We start from the raw sequence: 16,019 nt of genomic DNA, 5'->3' as shown, positions 1-16,019 counted from the left end.
AAAGAAACTACATGATCGGCTATATATATTTTCAATAGGACCATTTTAGTGTTGTAACTTATAATTTAGCTATCGTTGATAAAAGGGTAACGACCATTGGAAATAATCTATTATTCGAATTGCCACCTTTACCGTCACCTACCGGCTCTAAAAAATAAAATAAAATCTATTTTTCAAATTGCAAGAAAAATTTATCTTTTCGGGTGTTTTTCTTTTTTTATTTGTTCGCATTGTGTATATTGCTAATGTTTTTCGTTTGTTTTTATCTCTTATGCCAATTCAACCCCCTGAGATAGAAAAGGGTAACGACCATGGCTCTGTCACGAAAGTCTATAAGCCCCTAATATTTATGGTTTATTACCAGAAAGCGACTCTGGGGTCATCTAGGCAGATCTATGCCTCCATTTACTGTTTTTTTGGTTTTTTTTTTTTTCTCTACTATATTTTGTCCTAAAAAGTGTAGTGCCTAAAAAGAGAATTACAACAATTATATTTTGATATATATTTTTTCACTTTGGTAAACTTAGGATTCCTTTTCTAGGCGTAATTGTTCAAAAACTGTATAAAGACATAAAAAGGCGGCAAACACGCATCATACATCAGGCGCGCCGCGACATCAAGGACCGTTCAAGGGATTGCCAAGTGTCCGACTGTGATAAGGACCGTTTCTTTTACTGGTCCGCCGAGTCACCAGCAAAGCACACACGGCACTATCGATCATGCAAGGGCAGCTACAGCCGGGCGATAACGTGGGAATTCTGGCGGAGAGCGATGATTTTTCGCCGGCGCCGAACCTATGGATAGACGGCGGCTGCAACGCGATAACTCAGGTCTCGTTCGTCGGGCAGGTCGGCAAGCATTTGCCGGGTATTATCTCATCTGTGCGCACGCTCTTGGCACTGAGTCAATACCCACTCGCAACTGCGCTGCTTTTCTATTTGGCCTGTCGTCTTTGGGAAACCAAGTGCTTGGCAAGTCGTGATCGGTCGGCTCCCTGGCCGCTCCCCGACGGTTGCATGGGCTTTCCGTTCGTCGGTGAACTTTTACACTTTTTGTTTCTCGTGAGTATAACTACAGTCTGTGTGTTACTTTGATTATTACGATACAGCAGTGCAACAGGACGTTGAAACGGGCGTTAGATGTGTGCATTTTTCTGATAAATCACTTTGTGTTAGTATTCATGCATCCTAATGATGTTTAGCTTCATTCTACCTTTTCTTGAAATCTGAACGCCATGAAAGCGCTGTAAAAATAAAGACCCTAAACGTTGCGACAAACAATGCGTTTCTACCATTTTAAAAAGTGGCATCCAGCAATATAACACTTAGCGTGCGTGGCGTTCCAAAATAAAGAAAAGTTAAGTCATACATTTAAATTAATTTGCTATGTATTGGAACAGACCGATTTGCACGCCATGTTATATTCTAATTTTATGGCAGGCTCCGACTCCGCTATGTTTGTCTAAAGACCGCGCGTACACAATCGGAACACTGCCGACGCAATTGACTTTCTCGGCACGTTGGCTTTTATTTGGCATTGTTTTCTTCGAACAGGGGGCGTCCTATCAGCGCAAGCGCTGTCAGCAGTACGGCCACATCTACAGGACCCACCTTTTCGGAAGGCCGTCTGTCGTCGTTATCGGATCTGAAAATGTGCGGCCCATATTGCTCGGCGAAGGTGAAAACTCGTATAAACACTTTTTATATCATTTTTTTATTTTTTTCAAGTAGAAAATCAAACCTGATTAACAATATTAGAGCTTAATCTTTTCCATGAATTCTTTTAACATTTGGATATAAATGTTTGGATGCCGTCTGTAATGAGAACTTTAGGTAATATATACCCTATCCACCGTCCCTTTAATTAATCCAATGGTCGTAGTCTAACGAGTTTCTATTACGACACTTTTTTTTCCAAAGAGACTTCGTAAACTGCTCTGTTTGGAAGTGAATGGATCCAAAGTCCTAAACAGCCTAGATTTTTAGTCTTTCCTGTGGCCAACCCTAATACTTAAAGTGACGCGATTCGTCATTTTTTAGGCCAACTAGTGGAAGCTGTTTGGCCGAGCACCACCCGTCGTATCCTTGGAACTCACGGAATCGTAAACGGTGACCGAGAGACCCACATGAAGATCAAGCGTTTGGCATTGCGAGCCTTCTCTCCCAAATACATCAGTAGATACACGCCCGTGATGAAGGAACGCATCATGAGCCACATTCAGGTTTCGATCAGTCGTAAAAAAGATTTACTTGCCCTATAGCTACTTCTCATAATTTTCTGGTGTTAATCCTTAACAGTCATGCTGTTATGTTTTGCGTCGCATGATTTGTAATGTTTCGGTTAGTGTTAGGTCGAAGGTGGTAGCTATCACCTTGTTAACAACTATAACGTTTGGTGACGGATTTTATCTTATATCTATACCTTGAAAGATGCTGAAATCCTATACAATTAATCTTCCAACACTATTACTTGGCGTAAAATAATTGCTAACCGTACCCACAAAATTTACGCGTTTGATGTGATTTCTGTCATATACAGGAGTGGCAGACCCGAGAATCTGTAGCACTGTTCGAGGCGTGTACTCAAATGGTTTCCAAAACCATGATGACCGTGTTGCTCGGAATTCTACCAGACGATCCTTATATCCAGAATTATATCAAAGCAGAGGACGACATTGTCAACAGCATTCTGAGCCTGCCAGTAAATCTGCCTGGCTTTAAATTTAGAAAGGTATTACATGCGACGCAGCGTCTAGTCTAACTGACTCCGGTTTGATTGGCGTTTTCTAAGTACTTTCTATTCCTATAACTAGCTAAAATTTGTACAATTTCGACGATTATATCACCTTTAAGCTATCCGTGCCACGTTAACTGTTTTATAATGTTAAAGTGCGACTGTTTTGTGATGTAAGGTAAGTGACGTGTAATTTAACGTTATCGATATTTTACATACTTTTATTGCGATAGAAATAATAACGATTTTAGTCTCATCACGGATTAGCGGTTGAACGTTATTTTACCAGGATGCTTATGGATTTGTTGCAGGGCCTAATGGCGCAAAAGTACATTTTCGACAAGGTCGAGTCCGATCTAAGGCGAAAACTTGACTCGTCCGACGAGGAGTTATTTCAAACCTTTGAGGGAGGGGAGAGGTATGAAAGCGTCCTGGTCAATATTCTAAAGCTTGCTCGACTGGAACAAGTAGAAGTCACATTAAAGAACTTACAAAATCTATCGCTGGAATTTATTTTTGCCGGATCACAAAGCATCCGGTGTTCCTCTTCTTCTCTTGTCCTTCATATTTGTAAACACCCAGAGGTGAGGATGACGTATTTATTTCGCGTTGTTTTTCGTCTATCATGTGAAATGTAAATGTGTTTGAAAAAAGCACTTTTAACCTCTTATTGCGCAATTGGAAAACTATAGCGGCTGCACAATGGTAAAATAAGGCATATGAATGAACAGGTGATGGAGAGATTAAGAAAAGAAATCCGATCCAGCGGTTTGTGGGACGTACCTCTGGAGCAACTCGGTCATCGAGAAATAGAAGCCCTTCCCTTTCTACGTAATGTCGTCTATGAAACGTTGCGCGTCACACCAACCATTCCAGGAGCGGTCCGTGTTGCCCTTAAGACATTCGAGCTCGGGGTAAGTCGTATGTTGCGTGTTTGTAAGTTTAGGCGGGCAATACTCCCAACAGCGTGTAGTCAGTGATTTACCTCCGAGATTGTCAATGTAAAAAACGTCTTAACCGTCTTATCACAGGGTTACCAGATCCCTAAAGGCTGGCAGGTAGTGTACAGCATCAGGTACACGCACGAAAAGGCAGCCGGCAAGATTTTGTACGACGACCAGCGCAGCGAGTTCGACCCAGATGAATACTTCGGCAAGCTCGCCGCAGACAAATCCCGATCAAAAGGTGACGAAACGACCGGGAAAACAGCGGACTCTGCTTCCTCCTCCACCGCTTACGGCTTTATCCCGTTCGGCAAGGGAGCGAGGATGTGCGCTGGGAAGAACTACGGCCTCCTGTTCCTTCGCGTTTTCCTCTTCCAGCTGGCCCGGACGGTGGATGTATGTTTGGTTGGAAGCGACGCTCGGATGGAAACCTGCCCGATGATGCGACCTCACAAGTCGGTCAAAATACGAGTTCGGCCAATACAAAATTTGGAAGCAACATGAGACCGCCAAAACCTACGTTTGGCAGTCGATTTATTTATTTTAAAACATGAAGCGATTTTTTTAATGGATTGCATTTAACTGAAGGTGGTATTTGAAAACCTTCTTTTATTGATGAACGGATTGTTGTTACATACAGACACATATAGTGTTTTTTAATGTTATAAGTTGGCATGCAAAAACGTATTTAACACACTAGCTTTAATTCCCATTAAAAATATTTCTTTTAAAACAGGCTGTGTTTGTTTTGTGCTATTTTGAAGTGTTAAAAACGTGTTGTGTTATTTTGAAGTTGTAAAGCGATTTATACTACAAATACTGTTTAAAAACAAACTTTCAAACATAAACTGGACTGACTTATTGTTATAATTTAGTCCTGTTTCAGGCTCACACTCTCTGCAAAACTAATTGAGAAGTATTTTATGGATACAACGCTTATAAAAATCCATATAGCTTTTTTTGTCAGTCGTCTGTCGCAAATACTCGGCTTAGCGCGTTTTCACCTAAAACAGGACAAAAACAATAGTTTTGAAAAAGTTCTATGAAACTTTTGAATAAGAAAAGGCAACAGCGACAATAAACAAAGGTCACAAAAGACCTTAAAATTGTCTCGCTGCACGACAAAGTGAAGCACCAAAATAAACACAAGACTTGGCAGCTGACACATTGTGCACGATTGGTAGTAGAGGAGTCACACCCGTTGACCAAAGTCCGACTTTCTACATTTTTCAACAAACTTACTTTCTGTAATTGAAAATCCATCCGATGGGCGAAACGTTTAACGAGGGGCCGATCAGGAGTTCAAAAAGAAAACAAAACCATTCAGTAGACCGGCAATTTCGATAAAAAACGCGCATCTACTCGTCGTTGAATCCCATTTCGAGATCGTCGTCATCTTCTTCGTCGCTAGCGTTCATCATGTAGGGCGGGAAAAACTTGGCGGCGGTAGCGTGAACGACCTGCGACGAGGCGTAGCTCGGCGGAGGCGCCTGCTGCTGCTGTTGCTTGTAGGCCGCCTTTATGACAGGGGCGATATTGTGGCCGCTGAAGGTTGTCGGGCGCTGCTCCGGCACGCCGGGTTGCAGCGAATGCACGCCAGACACCACAGTCTTGGCTCGCACCTCTTTACCAACGGGGCTAGGACCTGAGCTCATCTGAATCGCCATGAGCGCCTTTATGGTGGAGGCGGCGTGCATTGACATTGGGGCCTGTTGCTGTTGCAGTGGCTCTGTGACAGTGCCTGCGTGTGGCGGTTGCGCATCTGCAGAGCTCAAAATCGTCGGTTGTTGTTGCGGTTGCCTGTCGCCGCCCGATGCCGCGAAGACGCGGTTTATGGAGGCGCCAGCTCGCTGTGATGATGGCAGCAGAGAGCTGGATGGCTTAAGGACGAGCTGCGTAAACATAGGTGGTTTTGGTTGAATGGGTAACCCCGCACTACATAGCCCACCCACATTACCCTGATTATGGAAAGGCAGTTTCAAAACCATAGTTTGGCCCGAATCTTTCCGATTGGCCACGATCGATTTGTGACACAAAATAGAGATAAGTAGAGTTATACAAAACCTATTTTGTTTTCAAAACCACATTGGCACATCCAACACATACAGCTTCTAAAAAATTTAACGATTAGGAATGCTGCGATTTCGCAAAAACTTTGTAGTAATACGTTTTATTGAAGCAGGCCAAGATATTGATTATTACAGACAAACAAAAAAAATATATCATATAAATATATATCAATAGCGAACACAAATTTTTTTTTTTTATCTCGTGAAAATTGGCGTCAGTTATTTTATGTGTAAAACAGTAAACACAAGTACACAAGTCAAGGTCTCAAACCTGCTGCATTTTTCCTTTGGTGATAACCTTGTGAATGCTGGTAGCCGACACCGGTTTTCCCGACACAGTCCGAACGTTTGCGCCGACGCTGACCAGCTGTTAACAAAAGTAAAAAATGACTAACTTACAAACACGACTGGGTTCAACTTCTCGGTGCAACTGAGGCTTACCTTTGGGGTGACCGGTTTGACGAATGCAGTGGCGGTGCAGACAGGGACCGTGAGTGTTTTCGAGACTCCTGTAGACTTAAGTTGTGACATTTGGCTCGTCAGGCTTTTGTTGCCAATCTCGAGGAATTTAGCCTAGGGAAAGATTTACAGTGACTATAGTTTTCGTTTACCGTGATCAGTAGCCAGTATTGCTGTAAGTTAGGAGACTCTCCGCCATATGCACTTTTTAAATGAAATCTGGAAAAGTGTTTTACATTCGACTGTCTATGATTTCATAAATTTTTTAAAATAAGTTAAACACAGCCACTTAAAGCATTTTTTGCCCTTAGAGAATCATCACACAAACAAAACATTTAATGGAACAACGGTCATTCCTTTAAACGTCATCTGATTACTAATAAAATTGGTATGCGGACATGAGTCTAAAGGCCCGTTTACACTACAGCTGCACTGAGCTGAGCAAAGCGTAATTTGCATTTAAATTCTATTGTGGCGAGCGTTTCACGCTTTGCTTAATTCAAGTCCCGTGCAGCTGGAAAAAAATACGCTTTGGAGCGATTTTCACGCGTTGCTAAACTAAAGCCCAGTGCAGCTATAGAAAAACGTTACGTTTTGTCGCGATTTTTACGCCCAACGCAGCTCACTGCAGCTGTAGTGAAAACAATTTCACGCCCAGTGCAGCTCAGCTTCGTTCAGTGCAGCTGTAGTGTGAACAGGCCTTTATGTAGTGCAATTTAGCAAATCGTGTTCCGAAACATCTATAAGCTACTTCTATAATTAAAAACACATTACACAATAACAAGAAAACATTTTGATTACGTCACACTGAGTAAAACCTTACCAAATGCATAGGTCCAACAACCAACATACAGCACACACAATAACAATGTCCATAAAAGCTATTTGAAAGTTTCTCAGCTATTAAAGGTAAAAAACTCACAGGCCCGGAAGTGACTGTTTTTCCGCCAGGAGGTCGGTGAACCACTATTATGCTCGGCTTACTTCGCTGTCCTCCCAGTTGAGTGACCACTTTGCAAACAAATATAAAACAGTGGTGACGAATTTTGTAAACAAAACGACACCGACTTAAAGCATCTCCAAATTTACTAATCTTGATTGATGTCGAGTTGCTTCATGAAACAATATTATATATACTTTTTTTTTTGTTTAAATGTTTTTTGTTTTGTTTTTAGTCGCTATACATATTGCAACAAGAGAAGGCATAGATTTTTACACATCTAATCAATGTTAGGTTGAGTCTTTCTTTTTATTTCAAATATACCTCCGATCAAACAGTAATATTAACCTTTAAAAGGAAGGCGTAACAACGATACTTTAAACTGCAAAATTGCAAGTCTCTACAAAAACAAACTTAGTGCAATACGGCATTTCAAACCCTTAATAACGTGCGACAAACCTTTCGGCGAAGTCATAGGCCTCGGGGTGACCTTAATAATGCTGCTGGTGATTGCGGGCTTCGTTTCGGCTATCAGCTTTTCCTTGGCGGCTGCAGGGGACTGCTGCTTGGGTTCGGTGGCCGAGGGGGTGGCAAGCGCCGAAGCACTGGCGAGGGCACAGAGACCCGAAGCGGCGATTGAGACGCTCGTCACCGACTTGCCTCCACCGGCCGAAACCTGCTGCTGCTGCTCGCGTAGCGCTGGGAAAACACAGAGTGAAGTCAGCGGTTGTGGTTCGAGTGAATTGAGCGCGTCTTACTGATGCACACCACGAGCTTTTGCGCTACGCTACATTATTAGGTTGTTCCACAAGAGAGATAAGTTGTCATAGGAAAGGTTTGCAGACTAAAATGTTTGTGAAATTCTTTCCTAAAATTAACTGATATTTTTTTGCCTGAAATAGGATATGGCGTACTCGTAACTCGGTGTGAAAGTCACGCTACAACTTGGACTTACAGGGGGTTGTGGGTTGAGTGACTTGAGCGCGTTTTAACGATGCACATCGTGAGTTTTTGCGCTACGATAAACTATTTGGTTGTCCGCGTACCACAGGGGAACAGGTTGTCAGAGAAAAGGTTTGCAGACTAAAAAATGTTTGTGGTGCCCTCTCCTAAAATATATACTGAGTGTAGAGACATTACACCGACCCGGATTTATCGAAGCGTTATGTTTGCCTTTTTCTTGTTTTTTCGTGCCTTTTTATCGCCGGTTCTAGTGTGTCCTTGATTCGGCGCGCCTGGAATAAAGACTTGCAATCGCCTTATGATATTGTTTTGCTTAAATAGGACATGGCGTACTCGTAAAGGGCACTCGTAACACGGTCTTAAAGGCACGCTACAACGGATATAAACTTACAGGGGTCGCGGTCCACGGCCGGACCTTCGAACTTGTACTTGGGGTTGCCGGCCTTGAGCTTGACCACGTTGCTGGTCAGCATCGGGCTTGCGGACGGGCTGGTCAGCGACTTGATCTCGAAGGTCACCGTTTCGGAAGCGGGCGACTGCGCCACCTGGTGTCTGTCCTTGTCACGTGCCATCTTGAGAAAGCCGTCACCGGGCAAACTCTTCGAAAGAGCGTTTCCTGCCATAGAAATTGTAAAAATGGTGATTAAAAAATATAGTGACATTGAATGCGTGCTAGGAAGCGAGCTACAAAGTAAAATAGAAAAACTAGGTTTGCAGCAAATCTAAAAGGTCTCGTCAAACTTTACGAAGAATAATTAAGCGAAAGTTTTTTGCAGAAATTTTGAAATTTAAATTACCATTAATTTTCGGTACGCAGTTTCGCAATAAATAAATTTGAAAAACAAAATGTGTTAAGCTTATGATGTATTTAATTTCTTAAATGCATCCTTCAACAGTAACACTACTACCGTTTTTATTTTTTGACAAATGGTAAATGACTTTAAGTATCTGGTAAAATAATAAAGATACAGAACACAAACTTCCAGTGTTACATATGTGGGCATTCGAGTCTCTAAAAGTAAACCGCCGTTCTAAACACAAATAGAACCGTTGAATGTCTCTATGTCGGTAAATATTCAATTGCAGCAATACACCATATACTGCAGAACCTTTAAGGGTGTACTATAGCGTCTCACCGGGCGGCTTTGAAAAGTGCATCGCCGAGAACTGACCGGAGGACGAAGCAGTGGGTCTCGATTTCAAGAATGTGTTCTTTTGCGACGTGGAACGAATCATCTTAACTTTTCCTGTGAAGTAGAGCAGTCGCAATTACAACAAAACAACAGTCCGGCAACCCGAGATATTATCATAGATAAGCTGCTACTTTAAATAAGAACAATTGGGCCTTATTCTAACTTTACAGCAAACGGAAGTAAGTAAGTGAACAATGCTGATGTTGTGACTGCGTTAAATTCCGTGTTGTGACTGCGTAAAAAAACCTTCGTAAATTCCCACAAAAACAGAGGTTCCCAACGTGGGCGGTACCGCCCCCTTGTGGGCGTTAGAGAGTTACAAGGGGGCGTTACATAAAACCACTTATAGGCTGAATTTTATAAAATGTTCACATAAAAATAGTAACAAAAACAGGACTGTAGGTAACCTTTAACCTTAAATGGCAACTTTCGTACTGCAAATTTGTAGCAGTTTTCGGACAATTGTTACGTAATAAATGTAAAGTTGTTGGTTGTTGTTGCGTTTCACAGTTTTATACGCGGCAAAATCTTTGTATATTTAAAGCAGGGGTCGCCAACTTACGGCCCACCACCTCTTTGACAACTATAGACACGAGTCCATTTTAAATACTTTTTGACTATTTTAACTGAGTACGGGCAAAAATGTTTCGCGCTTCGCGCCAATGATCTTTCTACGTCCAGTTTGTTTACATTTTCATGCTGTCTTTGGAACAGATTAGCGCTTTTTTACCGTTGCGGACAAACGGAAAACGTATTCAAAAATATTAGACATATATTATTTAACCTTTTTTTTTATCGGCAATGTAATAAATACTAGCACGAAATTTAAAAGAAATGTTGGTATACCCCCCAAAATTGCGCTCGCTTCGCTCGCAAGGTGCGCCAGGACTTAAAGACCTTAACAAACACTGAATTACACTATCTATAAACACTAAGGTTATCGCGTATCCGTAAATTCCTGTAGTAAATGTATGTTAGACAACCTAAAATACGACTGACAGCTTATCGAAACGAAAGTGAAGACAATATGATGTTAGACAACGATTAATATAATACTTTACTGTAAAGCAAGATGAGGGGGGCGATATGAAATAATATTGAGCCCAAGGGGGCACTAGTGTCAAAAAGGTTGGGAAACACTGGTTTAGAACGAAGTAGTTTGGCTGGGTTTGAGATCCTAAACACACAGAGAGACGTCATTTTTTTTCGCACCTGACGAAGACAGAAGAGTGGTCTGCTGTTCAGTGATATCATAATCAGATGACCTGTCTGAAAGTCCTTCTGCTGGAGAGGATACACGCGACACAATAGAGCTTACAGGAGCCAGTCCTGAACAAAGAGAAACGGATAACGACAAAAATATTTTTTAATTACGAGAATGAGTTTTGTTAAACGAATATAAAACAATACCTGTTTCTACAGAAGACGATGATTGGGGTTGCAGTTCTCTGTCTTTCTTTTGCGGTTTCGTTCCTGCAACATTGTGACATATAAATATTAAGTAATAGCTTCAGTGACGTTGCGCATGAATTTTAACATTTTAAATGTCATTCTCCAAATAAGCAAAATATTTAACACTGGAGTGAATGCATGAGGGATGTTCAGATTTAACTTTTTTTAGAAAATTCATGTTTCCCGCTTGATTTCCCATTATGTGTCGCATAAAATTCAGTTTCATAAATTTTCAGAACAATCGGACCACATTTAGGGGCTCCGCAGACTCCCCAAAGTTACCACACTAAAATTGCTAAAACCTGGGGTTTCCCTAACCTAACACGATACTGCACGTTTTTCTTTAAAAACACAGAAATCTGTAATTTTTATGTTAAATAATGGAAATAAAGAATTACTAATCTATTTTCCAATTTTATGTAACTTAAAATGTATTCTTAAAGCCCCTAAAGCCCTACTCTACCCAATTTTTAAAGCTGTCATTTACATTATCACATATATGCAATATAATATATTTTAACGAATTGCTTATTATTGAAATAAAGTTGTTTATTCAACATTGGATAAAGAAAGAATATAAAAAAAGTATAACAATGTAAGAGTTGAATAAATGCAGTAAGGAAACCATCAATTAACATCAATTCACAGCATTCTTAATTTTTTAGCCTTGTTTTTTTTCTGGGTATGTTCGCCTGTGATCTTCAGCAGCCTGCAGCAAGCTCACAGGTAGCTGAGGATTGCCGTTAATATAGCAGAATAATCAGTGTTTTATTGTATCCTTCTTTCTGCACGTGCCATCATTCACAACTTTAACATTAGGCTACATACAAACAAATTTAATTAGTTGTACCCATAATATGAGGACCGTGAATCGGGAGAATGCCTAAGCCAATTACATCCTGATTGAGAAGCGTAAAAAATATTTTCAGGTTTTGCAGTTGCAAGAAGTTTTTGGGCAATTGCTGCCTTCTTGTCGTTGGTCATTTGTAGCGGGGCAAGTATTGCATTGCCAAAAAAAATTTGTGATCTGAACAGACGGGTTATGATGCTATTAAAGTTTCGACGAATTTTGGCTTAAAGCTAGCATAGGAATTGATGCACCAATCAATGACCTTAAGTTTTTCCATTTAAAGCTGGAATACACTTCAATTGATAAGAAAGTCGGTAAGGCTGCTTTTAACAAGCTTCATCGTCACCATTGGTATCTTGTTGAAGAAACTATCATTTTTTCTGGTTTAGTTATCACCCACAAATGACTAACGACGATTGCCAAAAAAGTTCTTGCAACGGCAAAACCTGAAAAGTTTCACCAAGACATTCCTTTTTAGCATCATAAAATCAACAGTTATACCAATTTAAAATTGCCACAGAAAGAAGGATACAATAAAACACTGATTATGCTGCTATATATCCTCAGCAAAGGGTGAGCTTGCTGCAGCCTGTTGAAGATCACAGGCGAACATACCCAGAAAAAAAAACAAGGCTAAAAAATGAAGAAAGCTATTCATTGATGTTTCCTTGCTACATTTATTCAACTCTGACATTGTTATACTTTGGTTATACACAACTAAAATAATGTGGATATTCAACAATCACCCATGTGGGTATCATACAATTTATCCACTCACTATACAATATACATGGCTGGAAATTACTACACCAAATATGCTATTCCACCTTCACTAAGTTTGGTACAGCCATGCACACAGTGGACTTGGAATATTAAGTCAGGGATGACCAACCCTTTAACAGAATGGGTCACATTTTTTTATGGGCGGCAAAACCTATTATAAATTAAAGGAATTATGTCATAAAACAACTTAACTGGTAAACATCCGCTCTTGGAGAGTGAACTCGTGTGCAAATATGCAAGTAAATCTCAGCCTGGTGCGAAGCGAAAAATTGAGTTTACATGCCGTATCATGCCATGGTACGACATCTGTGGGCTGATATATTTCCTTAAAACGGTCCCCAAAAACACACATATTGCTTAACAATGCTGGGTGCCCAAGTGTTTGATGTATGTTGAAATGCGACATTAGACTCTATTGTATAGTCTCAGAAAAAATTTAAGATTTGGCCTAACTCAAATACTGCATATTCTACATGTTTTGATGATAACCAAAAAAACTGTTTAAAAAAAGGCTACTGAAAGTGAGAATAAGTGGTGGGGAACGTAAACATCAGGCGGGCCGCATTGTTGAGTTTGACTCAGCAGCCCTAAATTTTACTACCTTGCACATAAATAACAACAAATGCTGAGCTTTCGATTTGATTGCAAGTGAGGTTAATTACAATCGGTCTACGCTGTAATGAGATATTTGTAATGGTGCGGATAAAACCTTTCTTACCAGCCATTCTCATGGAGGGCCTGAACACTTTCTGCGGCGGACTGTCATGTTCATTGGAGAACAGGGAATCATTTATGGGAAGGTGTCTGGTGTCAGAAGAGTTGAAGGAGCCGTACTTGACCTGCATCACTTTAGAGTTGTTGCTATTGCCTCTGGTAAGGTCAATGACATTGCGGTCACTCTCAAAGTTGTAAACCTCGTGACCACGGTGCTCACCTTGGGGATTCCAGCCGAGTCTGAACAAGAATAATCAATGAAACATAAAACATTAAATGTAAATTAAGCAATAAGAGTTACATGTACCTAGAGTAGTTGGTAGTGCTTGAACCATACTTTCTGTGCAAGTGTTGTATTGGTGGCTTTGTCACTCGCTTTTTCATTTTGCTTGTTGTAGTTGCAGTGTTCTTTGTTGCCCACGATGAGCCCTGCATGCGTGGTGACGCCTTTGGTCTAACATACATGTAAAAAAACACAGTTATAAATCACCTACGTCCTACAATAGCATACCTGACGCCTAGTAGTTAAATATACAACACAAAAAAAAATACCAAAATAAAGGGATATTATGTCACAGTTAATGGGATGGATCAGTTGATGCACCAGAAATAAATGTTATGCAAAGGTGTAATTTGTTATTTGTAATATAGTCTAAAAAAGTTGTTTCTATTTTGGGTATATCCACAAGTTACCTTGAAGAGGCTCCAACTGCATATAAATGTTCAGGTGGAAAGGGGGCCTGTGGAATAATAGAACTCTGTTTCTCTGCTTTCATAACATGTGGCGACATTTTGTGAACCGGCCTTTCGCGTTTGAGCATGATAGACTTGGATTTGTGCACCTCAAATGGGGCAGCATGCGCTGTACTAGTGAAAGTACTTTTCTGAACATTAGAGGTGGCATCCTTGTCAGTCATATCAAACGACAGTGTACTTGCAGGCTTTTTGGCAGTTGTTTCGGCTGTGCTGGAAGCAGCAATAAAAACAGTTTGAGGAGCACGCTTGCGAACAGGGGATTTCGCCAATTTCCTGTACTCTTGCATTTCATCAGGACGGTAAACCTCTTTAATGATTAAAGGCGCTTCATCTTGCTCACCGACACGACCACGCTTTACAGGTAAAGGACTGCTTGACCGAGTCTTTCTTGCCTTTTCATCAGTTTCAGTTAAGGCTTCGTTTTGCTCAAGGTGCACCACAGTACCACCAGGTAAATACACATAAGACTGTGAGTTTGATTTAGGGATAATTGATTGATTGTCAACATGAAATCTATCTGTAAGTATACAATAGATACATTACAGCATTAGTACTAAAACAATGTACACAATAATAAATCCAAACAAAAATGAAAGCAACAAGTGAGAAAATGCATAAATGCAAATATTTCAGTTGCTTGGTCAAACACCTCAACATACTTTAATAATAATTTGATTCTGTAAATAGCAAGTTAATTGCATGCAAAAATAAAGAAATATTTTGGAAACAGCTTCCTGTTTTTTTAGGGTATACCAGAATGGCCACTGTAATGTTAAATCGACAACAATTGCAATTAAATTTCACCCTAAGTTTGTTGCAAATTTTGTAGCTTATGAAATGACAAAAAAAAATAGACAGAATATAATTTAGTGCAAGACTTGAGCCCCTAATACTAACCAAAAGCTAAAATACTTTACACCACCTTATGGATTGTTAAATGATAAACACTTTGTTTGTGACTCTTGTGAGCTTTAACTTTTTTGTAAAGTTTAACAAATCTACTCTCTTACATAGATCTGATGTGGATGTTGAAGCATCAATGGCTTGAGGTTGGGACTTCTTCTCACTTTCCAACTCAAGAAGCTGATCTTTCTTTCCGCTTAACTTTGGATTTGTGGCCATAACAATAGGTCCAACTTCTTTAAATGGTCTTTTTCTTCCTATAATACAAATTCTTAATGAACACTAGAAAACTTTTATTTGACAAAAAATATAGTTTTTTATTAGGCTTAATAACTGTATGTGACCTTTATAAAGCATTATTAAAAATGAAGTAGCTAACATTAGTGACGCAGAAACTAACATACTAGTTTATCAATAAATTCTTTGTTCAGCCAATGTAGTTGCGCTTTAACTTGTAACAAATTATTTACATATAATAAAAATATACCCTTTTTTCCCTGTTTATCTCTTATCAACTTGTTTTCTTTGGCAACTAGTGCAGCAACCCTATTAGCAATTTCTGTGTATTCCGTTTTGGGCACTGCCCTGCGCAAAACTCCAAACAGACGTCTTCCCTCTTTTTGCCAGCTTGTATTGCAAACATCTCCATTGCGAATAAATGCAATTGTTGACAGAATTTCTGTGTTCACAGCCCTCCGAACCTTCATTACAGCATAAACACATAGTAGATTTTGTGCACAGTATTGATAATAATAAGAAAACCTTACCTCGGCCTTATGTCTCTCTGTTGATATTCCTAGTAGAAACTGAAGTTGTTTTAGTACATTTTTCTTGTCATCTACAAGGTGGCCTGAAGCTCTAAATGCTGACACAACAGCAGCATAAGCCTCAAGTTGTAATTGGCGCAGTGTCATCAATCCTTCCTCTTCAGTACAATCGACCAAAACATTTTGCACAAATGAGCGCATTGGTGTTTTATTTTTAAACTTGTTTTGCTGTTAAACTAATTCCAAATAAACTTAACTATTCGGAAGTAACAGTAAAAAATGAAATATTTACACAAGATACATGTAGTACAAATACAAACGTTAATTAGCATAAGAGTTACACTGATCAACACATTTGTACTGTAGTAACAATTTAAACTAAATGTAGCACAGGCAGTAAAATTTTTTGAATGGGAAAATAAAGCGTAATAGCAACGAAAAGCATAACAAAAAAGTTACAATTTATACAAACATATTGACCACACAGATCTTT

General features: G+C 39.9%; 2 protein-coding genes across 2 annotated transcripts; one reads left to right on the top strand and one right to left on the bottom strand.

Annotated features, from left to right (window-relative positions):
- Positions 1-719: 719 nt before the first annotated feature.
- Positions 720-4,181, top strand: LOC146163926 (cytochrome P450 26A1-like). The gene is made up of 7 exons (XM_083380632.1): positions 720-1,061; positions 1,554-1,677; positions 2,040-2,221; positions 2,539-2,730; positions 3,045-3,317; positions 3,465-3,647; positions 3,765-4,181. The coding sequence occupies exons 1-7, from the start codon at positions 720-722 to the stop codon at positions 4,179-4,181; spliced, it is 1,713 nt and encodes a 570-aa protein (XP_083236758.1).
- LOC146163925 (uncharacterized) lies at positions 3,451-15,727 on the bottom strand. Its single transcript, XM_083383127.1, has 15 exons — positions 15,527-15,727; positions 15,247-15,460; positions 14,867-15,016; positions 13,794-14,373; positions 13,408-13,554; positions 13,105-13,340; positions 10,712-10,774; positions 10,514-10,630; positions 9,245-9,355; positions 8,500-8,724; positions 7,605-7,844; positions 7,128-7,216; positions 6,188-6,319; positions 6,018-6,113; positions 3,451-5,569 (listed from the first exon to the last, which is right to left on the bottom strand). Exons 1-15 carry the CDS (start codon positions 15,725-15,727, stop codon positions 5,036-5,038), a joined length of 3,135 nt encoding a protein of 1,044 aa, XP_083239253.1. The 3' UTR covers positions 3,451-5,035.
- Between the last annotated feature and the right edge of the window lie 292 nt (positions 15,728-16,019).

Source organism: Ascidiella aspersa, chromosome 2 (genome assembly GCF_963924565.1).
Source record: "Ascidiella aspersa chromosome 2, kaAscAspe10.2, whole genome shotgun sequence".
NCBI classification, from domain to species: domain Eukaryota; kingdom Metazoa; phylum Chordata; class Ascidiacea; order Phlebobranchia; family Ascidiidae; genus Ascidiella; species Ascidiella aspersa.
This window is presented reverse-complemented; position numbering and strand designations above follow the sequence as displayed.

Coding starts and splice junctions, on each gene's coding strand:
- LOC146163925 (XM_083383127.1), bottom strand. CDS start 15,727: ATGCGCTCATTTGTGCAAAATGTTTTGGTCGATTGTACTGAAGAGGAA. Junction 15,017..15,246: donor AGATAAACAGGGAAAAAAGG/GTATATTTTTAT, acceptor TTTGTATTATAG/GAAGAAAAAGACCATTTAAA. Junction 7,845..8,499: donor GGCCGTGGACCGCGACCCCT/GTAAGTTTATAT, acceptor GTGTTTTCCCAG/CGCTACGCGAGCAGCAGCAG.
- LOC146163926 (XM_083380632.1), top strand. CDS start 720: ATGCAAGGGCAGCTACAGCCGGGCGATAACGTGGGAATTCTGGCGGAG. Junction 1,062..1,553: donor TTTTACACTTTTTGTTTCTC/GTGAGTATAACT, acceptor TTCTTCGAACAG/GGGGCGTCCTATCAGCGCAA. Junction 2,222..2,538: donor GCATCATGAGCCACATTCAG/GTTTCGATCAGT, acceptor TGTCATATACAG/GAGTGGCAGACCCGAGAATC.